This window comes from Empidonax traillii, unplaced genomic scaffold (assembly GCF_003031625.1).
Source record: "Empidonax traillii isolate 1590-97213 ecotype Southwest subspecies unplaced genomic scaffold, ASM303162v1 scaffold198:size1128796, whole genome shotgun sequence".
NCBI classification, from domain to species: Eukaryota; Metazoa; Chordata; class Aves; order Passeriformes; family Tyrannidae; genus Empidonax; species Empidonax traillii.
In genome coordinates this window covers 48,736-63,140 of record NW_020955391.1, presented here as the reverse complement: position 1 = coordinate 63,140, position 14,405 = coordinate 48,736, and the positions used below count along the sequence as shown (strand labels likewise).

The 14,405-nt window shown below is 33.6% G+C and overlaps 1 protein-coding gene across 1 annotated transcript in view; it reads right to left on the bottom strand.

Moving 5' to 3' along the window:
* The window catches only part of GPM6A (glycoprotein M6A), a 37,317-nt gene that overhangs the window by 13,742 nt on the left and 9,170 nt on the right, over nucleotides 1-14,405 (bottom strand). The window contains exon 3 of the mRNA XM_027886946.1: nucleotides 8,452-8,608. Within this exon, the coding sequence (XP_027742747.1) occupies nucleotides 8,452-8,608 (157 nt within the window). The remainder of the gene's footprint in view (nucleotides 1-8,451; nucleotides 8,609-14,405) is intronic.

Here is a 14,405-nt window from a genome sequence, read left to right as displayed (position 1 = left end):
GTCCATATATTTGATTTCAATGCTAACAAAAACGTTTTAACTTCAGCACTTTGCCCAGATTCAAGTTCATAAGTGACCTTGGCTTTCAAGACTTCTGCCTCAGTCTTGCACAATTTTCCTAGAAGAAATTCCTCTGAGTTAATGCTGCTGTCTCCTTACCCTGTGAGCATTCTGCATAAACACATTTACATACTCTTTTTAAATTATTCATTACAATTGCCACATACTTTCTCAAATGCTGAAATTTGTCTTGATGAAGTTGTACTGATAGAGTGCATGGTTGTTTCTTCTGTTTACAGGAAGTCAGATTTAAAGTACTACACATATTCCTATCTCAGACCTATTGTTTATTTGCATTCAATTCTTTATAATGCAGGGTTTGACTAGAACCTTACATCTACTGTTCAGACTCGGTAACTTCCTTTTATTAATAAACTTTTATGACAGACTAGTGTAAAGATTAGATATTTTGTCCTGTTCATCATCTGTATTATTACAATGCAAGTGTTTAGTTCTCACTTTTGATAGGCTCAGAATTCATCCAGTAGATTTTTGTAATTTTTTACATTTTTGATGAACTCTACATAAATACTTGAACTTCTTCCCAATGATTTTTGCAACATCACCTTAAATGTGTAATTCCCCGTATGCAAATACGAAAGAGAGCAAGTAGGAAACTTTCCGAATTCCTCTGGAAAATATTTTAACAATGCAGAAGCTAAAACAGCCTTTGCTGCTTAATTTAAAATGAACCAACAATACTATGGTTTATTTAAACCCAAATAAATCAGACACTGAAAAAATTACGCAGATGTCTTTAAACTCATTGATATATCAATGTTACAATCATCCTTTGCAATCCTAACCAAATTCTCTTGGTATGCACAGATTTTCTTCTTACACACACAGTATAAAATCTAAATATGTTTAAGAAAGACTGTTGAGTAGTTTACAAGAAAATGGTCTCCAACATTCTCATTTCTGTGCTAACTAGCATCTCCAAATTCCTGCCTCATTCATCAAGAGAAGTAAAAGATGAAGCAAAAGTATCTCAAATTATTGCATTTTACATACAACGTTGCTGGAAGAGATTGTTGTTCTGATATTGCCACTATAATGCACTATAAATCACAGAAAATGCACACTTACAAAGTCTTTTCTGCTTGGTTTATAATATTGCTCTCATTGCTAACAATCACTTGTTGGGCATTTATTATTGTCTCTACAAAACATGTTCATCCCTCTCTCTCTCTAACATATTATACTCCCAGGCACAGCTCCAAGAGTCTTGTTGGAACATGGATAGATTTCATGGTATGCTATTACTGTCATGTGGTTGATTCTGTTTGGCTTACATTCAAGTCAACTGCTTCAACAGGGGAAAAAAAAAAGCCAATATTTGTCTCAGTTTCTTTTCATAGGCTTCTTGGGTTTCATCCATATGAATACACTACCAAAGAGAGACATTCCTTTGATAGTTAAAATCTATTATCAGAAAGTTATTAAATCCCAGAAAATTGAAATTCCATTTTATGGTACAGTTTTGTTTAGGGTTTTTTTAAACATTCCCCTTCTACAAATAGTTTAGATGGAATAGAAACTGATTTTGTCAAAACTAGGAACAATTCTCACAGTTACTTTCTGCTTTTTCATCCGTGTATACATTTTTCTAAAATTTCTTTTAAATTCGTAATTTAGGGTTAAAATATTCCATGCATTATGTTGATTGATTTCTAACTATTTAGATGCAAATTAAAAGCTGGATTACTTTCTGACTTACACTGTTGATTTGTTGGTAGCAGTGGGAGAGAAGATTTCCACTGTCACCTCAGAAATAAAAAGAGAAGATTCTCTAACATATTGGTTCACTTTTTAAAATTTTTTTTGTAAAAAATTCATGAAATATCAGTTTGAAGAAGATGGCTTAAGGCAAGACTAGATTTACCTAAAGATCATATAATTTGTCTCTTAGGTACTTCCTGAAAAACCAAATAGTCTAATTTTTCTTTTTTTTCTGAATTTTCTTTAGAACGGTGATGGTTTTGTAGCACTGTGTTGCTCAAAGTTGTTAGCATTCCTTATTTTATATGACCTTCAGGCAAGAGTGTAACTTCTATAGTCCAACAGGCTTCTCAAGCCCTACAGAAATTTATCTTTGGATCTTGACTGCTACTTAACAAAATCAGAATTTGCTGTTTATTTTTGCAATCTTACAGATAGGAATCATTTTTTCTCAGAATGTATATGCTTCTATTTTCACATTCTCAAAGTTGATTTGCTGAAATTTGTTTTGATTGGTCCTCCTTGTTTGTCCTCCAACAAATTTGCTGACATTTTGTTTTGGTCCTCCTTGTTTGGTTTTCTTCTTGGTAGTGTTTTTCTAACACTGTCTGGGAATATAGCTAAGGTATTGGCTTTGTATCTAAATGTAACTACAGATAAATAATCTGGCTTTACAATTGCTTTTTAAAAAATCTGGAGTAGATATCTTCATTAAGTACTCCTTCTTCATGGGCTCTGCAGACTATAGCCATACATCTATTCAATTCAAAGACATAACATACGAAAAATCAGTGTCATCATGACCTACTCCCTGTCAGTGTAGGCTGGTCCTACTACTAAATTTTCCAGGTATTTTGTTTCCAAATAATTGATAACCTATTTAAAAAATTCTGATCCATACTGTAGTGGTTTTCAGTGGTAAGAAGTTTTCTATACACAGCTGGGAAAAGACTGGGAGAAAACTGCACTGTGCAAATTGTTTACATTTTTCACATTGCCAAGACTGCGATTTTTGTTCAGGAAGTTTGTATGTTTGTACTTGGAAACAAGACAGTGAAGCTTAAACTAGAAAGCAGAAATAATACTTATAACTTCTCTAAGCAGGTGTCACTCAAAATTTATACTCTGCTGTTAAAAATACGAGCACGTGTTCTTTCCTGATATATTCTTAATGGGGTTTGAGAAGCCTATGATAGAATGAAGGGGCAGGGACCTTCTTTTCTCATTTGCTGTCTTGTCAAGCATTGAAAGTCAGCTTATAATCAGCCAAGGAATTCTAAAAATGTGACCTTTAAAAAGGCTTGAATAAAATGTAACCACTCTGGGTAGCTTATGGTTTATGTTCGGAGTGTAACACTCCTTCCTAGGTAATCAATGACAAAAAATATTTACAAAGATAAGTATGAATTTATAAGACATGAGTAGGAAAATGCAGTTCATATGAAGAACAAAGAAATTCTACAGTTTCCATAGATTTTGTAGACAGTAACTTTAAATGGGAGAACTGAAAAAAACAAGAAACCATTGGATAATGGATAACGATTACATCTTGCACTATAAAAAAATCATGAATTTATGATAATGTCACTGAAACTCAAAGGTTTAACTAGGTGTAAAGAGAGTAAGATGTCTAGATGCAATGAAAAATAATAAGGTAGTCAGGTGAGAACAAGAATCAGGGAAAACAGTGATCATCTGATGAAGCATTCAAGTTTAAACTGAGGAGGATTATTTGAACAGAGGGGAAATAAATCTATCATCTTGAAAAATTTAGCATGATCCATAATAGAAAGGTAAAGCTCATGGAGAAAGAGTAACAGCTCCCACTGTCAAGCAAACTTTAGAAATGTATGACAGTACATTTTTCAGAAAACAGTTTCATTAACAGAAGCTACTTATTGACTGAGCTTACAACCAAGAAAAAAAATCTGCCCTTGATGTGCAAGACACACAGTACAATCTGAAGCAAAAATATTTATCTGTTTTATCACCAACAATGACATTTCTGTCAGATGAAAGTATGATTTTATAAGTGTGATATACCTGAGTGAGAAAATCTGGAAGTATACAATAAAGAAAAACAAAAAATCCTGGATGGATTAAAGAAATAAGACAGAACAAAAGCAGAAATATATAACAAAATAATTTCTGAGCTCACTGCAAAAAAAACTCTTAAAGTATAACAAATAGAGAAAAAAACCCTTGCATTCTTTCTTCTTTTAAGTAACCATAGGTATATTAACAATGTAGTTGGAAAGGCAATGACTTACAGATGTTCCCCTCAACCACTCAGCTGAGTTCTGAAGTATTACTGGGGCTTGTCCTTCATTATTTCAAGAACAACTGCAGAAGATTGCAAGGAACTCAGTGCTCCAGAGAAATTCTAACACTGGTTAGTGTTAGTTAGTCATCTTATCCAGGGATAAAACGACTTCCAGAAATCTATAAAATTGCTAATATGTTTTATTTTATCTACTAACTAACTCCAGCATTGTTTAGACAGCAAATATTATTCACCTAAACTCCAACTAAAGTGACCAAGCAGGATACGTCCAGCTAAATTTAGATAGTTGATTTATGCACTTAATACAAAAGACATAACTTTAAAGGCTTGAGGGTTATTCTCTAGGCAGGAAATGGGACAGTCACTAGCAGAAAAATTCAGCTCATCTGAGAATGTCTGTCTAACCCTCTCTCTCCTTTAACTACTCAAGGAGCATAGGCCTTTCTCTTGACAACCTCAGTGACATTCCTAGTTAGGTGGAATACATCTGTGCCACAATATATTCCTTCTGAAGCTGACTTCACCATTAGCTTCTGAGTGGATGATTTCTGGCAATAATTGATGTTTCTGGTTTTCAACTAGGCAGTCTGAAAGGCCAGAGCACCATATGAATCTTACCTTCCAAATTTCCCATGTCACTGCCTCAGACTACTAACTGCATACACTACTTAATGTGTATGGGGACAAGTGGTTTTTAGACACTTTCATTATTTGATTGGATTAAAGGATTCTAGACCCCTGTGTACATCTGCTGTCTTGGAGAGAAGGTCCTTTATTTCTCATAAACGAAGAAGCATGGTGGTATGAAGCATTCTGCATTCCTCAGATAGAGCGGTATTCAATCAGAAGCAAGGCCTCCCTCTCTGTCAGCTCAGCATTTTTCCACCAGATAATTCAGATATGGTATCTAATTTTCAGAAATGAGAGCTTCATTTCTAGCATTCAGAAATAATGCATCTGTTCTGGGAGGGAAAGCCAGATGAGCCTGCACTGAATTCTCTTCCTCCTATTACACAAAGAATCAAATGTCAATATGATGCAGTTTCATTGTCTCTAGAACAACTGGTATGGTAAGGACAAGATGAAGTGACAAGTTCACAGGTGTTTTTTCAAAGCACATGTGCATTTGTTCAGCTCCCATGTTTTTTCATGCAAAATAAAATTTGGAAATATTTTTGGAAAATCATGTTTTGAGCACTCATGAACTACAGGTCAAATAACACATAGGTATTCAGGTAGCCAAAATTATTTTCAAAGGTAGAAAAGTCCTTGCCAGTCATTAAAATAAAAAGTAAAGATACATATAATACATATAAAACATATAATACATATAAAACATATAAATATAAGTCAGTGAAATTTAAAATATAAAACATCTTTCTCTCCAGCTTTCACAGGTTCTCTTAAAAAGTAAGACATAAAGAAATAGAAATACAACTGTCAGGATGAAGTCTTTATACAATGTTTTCTGATGAAATAAAAAACCCCAATCCTTCTTTCCCATTTCATAGCATAAATTGAGGAAGAAGTCCTCATTGTGTTTCTTTCTTCATTTTTTTTTTTTTATTTTTCATTTTGACTCTTAAAATTAATTCCAAAGCAAGGTGTAAAGGAGGCTTTCCATGACCAAGTTAGATGAATATAAATAGGGAGGGTATTAAATTGCAAACATGTGAACAGTGTTATAGTTGGCTTCAGGCCTGTCTCCCATTCTTCACTGATCATGCTGCAGTATAGTTATATATAACTGTTTATTTAGTACTCTAAAACATGTTCTGGCATTGAAAAATGAAGACTAAAAACAAAGCCATCCCTCTTCAAATGCGACTGGCATTGTTTTATTGTTTTTGTTTTACTTTTCACAGTAAATTAATTCTTCAAATGTTGCCAATGAGACTTTTCACCGTCACTTTCACAGGCACTGTCTCAAATATAAGAGGTTATACTCCATGGTAGCACTGGCATGACTTGGATGCTAATACTCTGAATACTCAGATTGGCTGATTAATCAGCTATACAGTTACTGGAAAGGTTAGGTTGAACTATTTTTTTTTTTTTTTTTTGCATTACTTCAGGCAAAAAAATTCCTTTTCCCCATGCAGACCTAGAAAGTGAACTATTTACAGCTAAGGAGGGAGGTCAGGAAGGGCACATGAAAAGTTCCTACAGATGTTGGTTATTGATGCTCTTAAAAGCCTATTTTTCAAAGAATATGTCTCTAAGAAGGAGAAAAAGATGTTACTTTTCTTATTTCTATATATAGAAATACAGCTCATCTTACAATGTTAAAATAACCTTTTCCTCCTTCAAATTTTTTTATTGATTTTTTGTCTCCATCTTCATAGTAGGTTTAGTCACAGACAAAAAGTATTTTTTCATGCAAAATAATAATGAGAAGGAACTAGTAACAATGGTAAAGCTGCAGGATTTAATTTTCAGACTTTAACATGCTAAACTGCTATTGAGAAAGACATCAAAAAATTAGATGTAAAATTATACAACTGGATTTTTTTTGACAAAGGTGTTTTTTGATGTGGATCCATTTTTATGAATTTAATTCTTCAAAACAACAAATATCCTGTGTGTACATTTCTATTAGTTTTAAGGTATTGCTAAAAGAAATCAACTGTTTAGTTTTTGACATCTTAGATTTTAATAATTACAAAATTGCTATTTCAAAATGATATACAAGGAAGCTTTCTTGCAACTTCTAATATCTGCCAACCCCTTTCAATAGCATGAATGACAAGAATGTATTTAACTCAGAATAATTGATAGATTATTAATGGCAATCATAACCAGTATATAGCCTTAATCTTACCTGCACAACCAACCCAAGGTTTCTTAAAGTAAAAAAACAAACATTGCAAATTATTGACAGGGAAAGTAAAACGCTGAAGGAATTAATTTAACAAATCACTAATAACAATAGTATTATTAACCATACAATAGTTGCTTAACTGTTCCTTTCTTCTAGACAGATACTACAGAATTACAGTTAATGCTACAAGGGCGTCAAAACTGTAAGAGGATGCAGCACTCCCCTGCTGCAGTATTGAGGACAAGCATTCATAGGAGCTGTGAAGAAAAATAATGTTCTGAAAATTTTGCTGCTCTGTACAAAATTTGAACTAGCTTAGTATGTTCTCAGTGAATATAGTTTAGAGATTTCTTTCCAGGAGATTAAAGCAGTATTAGCATAAGCAGTAACTGCTCTTAATTTAAAATATTTTCAGGTTTTATTTATGTATTCATTTAACAGTTTCAAAACAGTCTTAGTCAAAGTACCAAAATCATACAATGGCACTTGACAGGAACAACTGAAAAAAAGATGAAAACACTTGATTATTGTGGAGCGTGTTGCACCTGTGTAGGGATGGTAAACATGCTGTATTCCTCAATTTACAACGTGTACATCATCTGTGTTGAGTTTAACCTTAAATGTCAGGATATCCAAAATATTAATTTGATAATCTTTGTATGACTGGAAGAACCTAGTGCTTATATTTGTTCTTAGACTGTATTCCAGTTTAATAAATTTTGACAGTTGCAGTACAATGGGAAACCTAAACCTTGCTACTATTTTATATATCATTTGTTGTTAATAAAGTAAAACATGAAATGTATCATAACCCCAAGATCTACTTGACTGTATTTAATCATTTACTTTTCATCACAAATATGATTTGTTGATACTGATGGTATTTGCAGAAATATCCAACTTCAACAGCTATTGAATGCACAGGCCTCTGCCTTAGATGCAGAAAAGTCAAATACCAAAAAAGTTAGTTAGTTACTGACCTGCTACTGAACCTGCTATAAAATAATCCTAGGTCAAACAGTCAGCAATTTTAGTATGACAAATTTGCATTTGATTCCCAGTGCAAATTATAATTTTTTGGATCTAGTTTTTCCAAGGTTATCATTACCATTCACTAATGGTTTCTCCAAACCAGAGATTAACATAGAAGTAAAAACAGGCTTTTTGCCATTGAGAAACAAAATAAAACCTGATGACAGGCCTCTGTTTGATCCAAAGAGAAACAGGAAAGATTCCTAAAATAACTGAAATTATTAGCAAGAAAAACGTCCTGTCCAGTAGAGCTGGAGGCATTATACAGTTTTAGTTCTGCCCTGAACAGTTTATGTTGCTGAGCTAATAAGCTTTTCCATTCAACTAGGGAATAAATTGCTCCTAACTTAGTGTTTAACCAATATAGAGAACATTTGTAGTACTCTGTTCTCCTTTGCCATAATTTTTAATGACTAAACTGAAGCATCACAAAATATTAAAGACACACAAAAAAATTAACATCACAAGGCACTAAAAATATACAAAAGACATTGAAATTTTCATAAGTACAAAAGCTTTCTTAACCACTTACCCAGGCGCTGACACATCTGCCGCAAGTAGTGATTTTGAAATCCCCATAGAGATCCTTGATGGCGCCAGTTGTAAAGAATCCCTCCACCATCAGCAAAATGCCATATACAAAGAATGCAGCTGCTACACCATATATCACATACTTGAAGATGTCAATCCTGTATAGGAACAGCAAAAATTAATTATCTGCATAAATATTTAAAGCTTACTCTGAAGTTTCAGGGTGGGATAATCAGACCCATTAAGCCTCAAAGTTTCTACGCTGGAGTAAGCTTAAGTGCTGATGTGCCATAATAACAGCTGAAGCTGACAACAGGAGTGAACTTTAAACTAAAATAGCATTGATATAAGAAACACTGGGCCATTTAATTTAATTAAACGTAAAAACTATTCTCCAATGGACAAACTGTCTAACAGAATAATAAAGTCATAAAGAGACATCCTTAACTTCAAAACACAATTATATTATTACAAAAATAACAATGTTAGATCATCTGGCATTCTTCTATAATGAGCCTTTAAAACATCATTTCACAGACCTAGAGCTGAAGAAATGGAAGGATGGTTTGCAGTGTAACATGCAGAACCCTACAAGGCTCAATCCATTACAGACATTACCTGAGTTGTGTCGTTGTTCCGTCTGGCATTGCCTAGAAACTAAACACTGGCTCAAGGAGACTCTGTCTCCTAAATGTTATCTCATTAACAGAGTTTTTGAAAAGATTTATGGCAGCGCCTCTCTGCCCCTAAATGTTTTGTCTAAACTTGGAAAAACATGGCTAGTGACCACTGCTTTGGATCAGCAGGTTTCAAAGCTTTTTACTTGAACTCTAAAAACTAGCCACAGTAAATTTCTGGTTTATCAACATGACAAGGAAAGACTTGTGCAACTTTAGAAAATGGCAATGTGCAGATTTAAGATATGACTAAATTCCAGTCATATTGTCCAGGTCAATACAGCAATAACTCATAACAGTGTAAGACAAAAAATAAGGCAGAGACCCATTAGGATCTGCCAGATTAATTTTTATAAGCACCAAACCACTATCAGCACTAGATATTTCTTAAGACTAAGATTAATACTTTTATTGTTACGAAAGGCAATATTTAATCAAAACATTTCCTTAGGAGCACACTTTTCATCATCACCAAAAGACAACTCTCAATACTCATTTTATGTGTACAATACAATAACAAAACTCCAAAACCCATTAAAATACCTTTGAGTTTGAATGGTTTTCAAAAGATGCAAAGTCAGGTTCTTGTTTATAGTTGATACTTCAGACATATGACTGTGTCTACAACTTTATTGAATATATCTTAAGCTTGCATTAGTCACATAATAATGCAATTAAACTTCTGACCTGACTAGGGGTGGGAGAAGTACTATAAATGAATGCTTCTTGGAATGACAGGACATGTTTTTCCCTAACATTCCAATAAAAAATCTCTTCCAGCTTTTTTTCTACATCTTTTTTCTTTTATACTCAAGTGAAACCTAGGGTAAATTTAGATACACAAACTATTTAAAATAGTGAAAAAAATTTAACACTATCAACAGTATAAGCTAACGCAGAAGACATTTATTTTAATATACATAAATCCTGATTACATTGCAAAAATTCCATTTTCCTAATTTTATAGTAATTCAGCCAGCGTAATACTTTTTTTTTAACAGAAAAACTCTATTTTAATACCTTTTTGTCATTACTGTTAAAAAAAAAAATCACAAAAACAAATAGCAACTTTGTGACTATTCCATAAAACTCTTCCTATTCTTATGTTACATATCTTAAAAAGTTGTGATCTTCACCAGTGGTTGAAGTATGGGAGTTCTGTAAGCAGCAGCTCCTCACAGACCCCTATGTGCTCAGTTACAAGTTATCACTGCCCTAAAGAAACTGAGACTTTCAGGAAGTCCAGAGACTATTTCAGTCCTTACAACAGCCCTTTAAACCATCTGTGCTGAGTCTCCCACTGAGCTGCTTGTGTCAAAAATTGTACTAAGAGATCTCTGCTTTTTCCTTAGCCTTATGTGCATCTACAGGAATAACTTTCACTTAAGCCTTCCTTCCTCAAGGAAAAAATATATATAGCTATACACCAGCCAAATATAGAAATCAATTTCTTCTTCATACACACATTACAGAGAGAAGTAGTAAAATCTCTACTGATCAGACCACATGAGATGAAATAGCCAGACTTATCCCAAGGCAAAAGGATTTTGTATATAGCAAAGAGTAAAAAGATAAACAAAAAATTGTGAGACCATCACTTAATTACCTCTTTAAAAGCCAAATAGAACTGTATTGCAATATAACCACATTTAGTGTCTGCTGTATTTAAAGAAAACATATCACAACAGTAATGTTACATATACATATAGTTTTGAAGGTAGCATTGCTATCAAATTATTCTACAGCATGTAATACAGTTCACATAAACTTTTATTTTCTAATTAGGTTATAATAGATAATAAAAGATAGACCTTGTAAGATGTACATTCTCTTTCTTTAAAATAAAATGTGATTCTTTGTGGATGAACTCAGGGAGATTAATTGCCATCTGTGCTTCAGTAAATTCGCAAATGCTGCAGAAAGAGCTTAAGAGCAACCAGGGAGGTAGAAGGGAATGGCAGAAGTGGTGATGAACGTGAGCCAATGGGCAAGATGGGTAAGGACAAAGGAAAAAGGCAAGCAGGGCTTACACTTGTGTAGGTTGGAATGGAAGGAAAGAGGTAGGTAAGGAGAAAAGAAAGGAGACAAACTCATAAAGATAAATTTTGTACTCCTGACAGAATTGGAAAAATACATATTAGGTGAAGGCTAAAGCTACTCTAAATAAGTTGAAGAAAAAGAAATCTTGAATACCTAGTCACTAAACACGAGTCCCATTAGTATTATAAAATTATTTATTTAGGGTCATGTAACATTTCTACTGAAAGTCAGACAATTAAGATTATGAAGATAAACCTGATTTTAAAAAATTCATGTTGATCATGCAATCTTCACGTTAACCTAGTTTGCTGAGTAGAATAAGCTGAATGGTGAGCTAAACATAAAATAATTGTGAAAAGTATCTTGAATTTTTTAATTATGAATAATCTAAACCATATTTTTCATACTGTATTAATCTGTCAGATGGTCCACAGATTCTGGATCTGCTTTTCCTCACAACACTGCGTTCAGAAATGCTAAAAACACAAACATCGCTGTTTTCAATTTGTGATTTAAATCAAGCTGATCTTTCAATTTTTCGGTCTTTGCTGCTGGCTCATTAATTATTCCATATTAAGGAGATTCCCTAATTCATCAATCTGAAACTGGATTCTATCCAACAAAATGAATATTAAAATATCTCTAGAGAAAACACTTCCTTCTTCTGGCAGAAAGTATCAATGGAAGCCATCAATGCTAACTTCTCAGTGAACAGGCTGAAAGTGAGTAGACTATCCCAGCAGAGACAAGTCAGAGGTGAGTGAAAACATTCTCCATGGGTCAGATCAACATTGCAGATTTCCCACTGTGTATTTTCATTGTGTTTTGGCAAATTCAAGGATTATAAAATAAAATAAATCAGCAAGCAATAGGAAAATTTGTTGAATGATCATGTTTATACGCAGCAGGTTTTTGTGAAAAGTGTGCTAATATTGCTTTGGAACAATCTATTACTTGCTAGGGATTTTTCTTTTTTAATGTGGTTAATATGGAAATGCAGTGCAGACATCTAATTGCAATTAACAGAAATTAAAAGACTACACTAGTTTGTCCTGTGACACGCAATTCTCATGCTGTTCATAAAACAATCTTATTCACTTTTCTATTCACTTAAGCCTGAACAAGTGATAAAAGCTCTACATTGCAAAGGTTTTCATTAGCCTAGCCCACCAGAGTACTAAATATTACCGTGGGGCTAGATTTTCAGTATTTATAGTTGTGCCTTACATTTCTCTTGCTGAATTTATTATATAACTTCTCTGATATTTAGTATGACACTGAGATATTACAGATGTTAAATAGCACATTATTGTTGGTAAACTGTAACCTATATTCTCTGAATGCAAGTAAATTCAGGCAATTACATCTATTTCCAAGCTAAAAAAACCCAAAACCCAACACAGTAGGAAGGATAAAATACCAAAGCTATTAAAGTACTAAAAAGTCAGTGAGATTACCATAGTACAATTCCTAATTAAATACTTTTTTTTTTTTTTTTTGCTGGTAATTTAGAGACAATTTAGAAAGATGAGAAACATATGTAAGTGCTATCATCAGGGTAGGATTGCTTCACCAGTTTTGGGGGGTTGTGGGTTTTTTGTTTATGTGGGAGTTTTTTGTTTGGGTTTTTTCCATTACATGGAACTTTGAACAGTTCATGTTCACATCTAGAATGAATAATAATCACCGTTATTCCGTAAACCAGCAATGCTGGCCTCTGTGCTCATCCTTCTGCCCACTGAGGGACTGATCCTAAGAGGCTGTTAAGACACTGAGATAGCAGCCTTTCCCCTCAAGCTGTTTCAGGCATGTAGAAACAGTTTCATAAATGTGTTTTTAGAAGGCAGACAAGATATAAAGGGAAGTTTGCAAGGAAGAAGATCTGTTTAGGCTATGCAGAAACCAAGCCACATGCAAGTTTATAAAAGATGTGCTCAGGCCCTCCTGGAAACCAGCTGGGAACAATTCCTTGTTGTAAGTTCATGATAATATTCATTTAAACAGAGAGAGCAAAGAAGACGGTACCATGAAACAGAGAGGAATTGTTAGTAGAAAGAGGAGACAAGCAAAGGCAAACTTCAGAAGGAAGACATACAACCAGCAGAGAAAGAAGGATTTATTAATAATCATGTACTACCTGCAAAGCAAAACCAAAAAGCTGTATGTAACAGTAACAATGAGGTAAAAGTAACAGAAATATTCTCACAGTGAAGGGAAAAATGAAACTACTAAGAAAATGTCAACAGAAGTCCACGAGGAATTTTAGATTAATACAGATTCTAAATTTCAGGTGGAAAGAACAAATAAAATTGGCTTACAGAATGCTCAATTCAAGTTTTTCTGGAAACGATAAAAAGAGAAAGGATTAACTGGTAGCCAAAGGATAAGACCAAAAAGACCAAAAAGTAATTTTTATTAAAGTAGAAATAAAACACATTAGGAAGAAAACAGAGGCTTCTAATTCTGTATTTCTTAAAGAAATTTTGTATGTAATCATACAAAACATTTGATCATTACTAAAGTCAGACTGTTAGGATTATATAAAGAAGAGATCATCATACTATAATATGCAAATTACATTTACATTCTGAACCATAGCTGGTGTGATATAAGATCCCATTGATTTTAGTTTGTGATGTACAAAGTTTCTACAGGTATGCAGAACAGAAGCCTAAATCATCATTGTATAAAAGTTTGAGTGTTGCATCCTTCTTAGGAACGGGACAGTTGAGTGGAGATTTCATGGAACACCTCTAAAAGCAGCAGGAAATCCACAACCTAACAGAAGAGGAGCAATAGTAGTACAAACCACATCTCTGCCCTATGAATCTTGTTACGCTCTTGGAATAGGAAAGGATTCAGCATATGAATTTAAATAATCATCAAATCTTTGAGTCCTGAACACAAAATTCTGACTACGACATATGGACAAGGCTGCCTCTCAAAGTTGGGTTTTTTATTGTAATCTAGTCTTGTTCTGTCTGCTAATCTCTTGGAAAAGTATTTTCTTAAAAACGTTTTTAGAGATGCTAATTACAGAAGAAATCCGGAAACTTCTTTGCCTGAAGAAGGCAAAAAACCCTGTTGGAAGTAGTAACATGTTGACTTCTGATGGAATTATGTGATGGGTTTTGTGCACATGGATATTGAATCCCCAGGCAACTTTCCATAGCAATAAAGTGTAAAAAGATGTGGCAAAAGCATATCACAGGATTTGTGAGTGTTTCTTCATTACAGT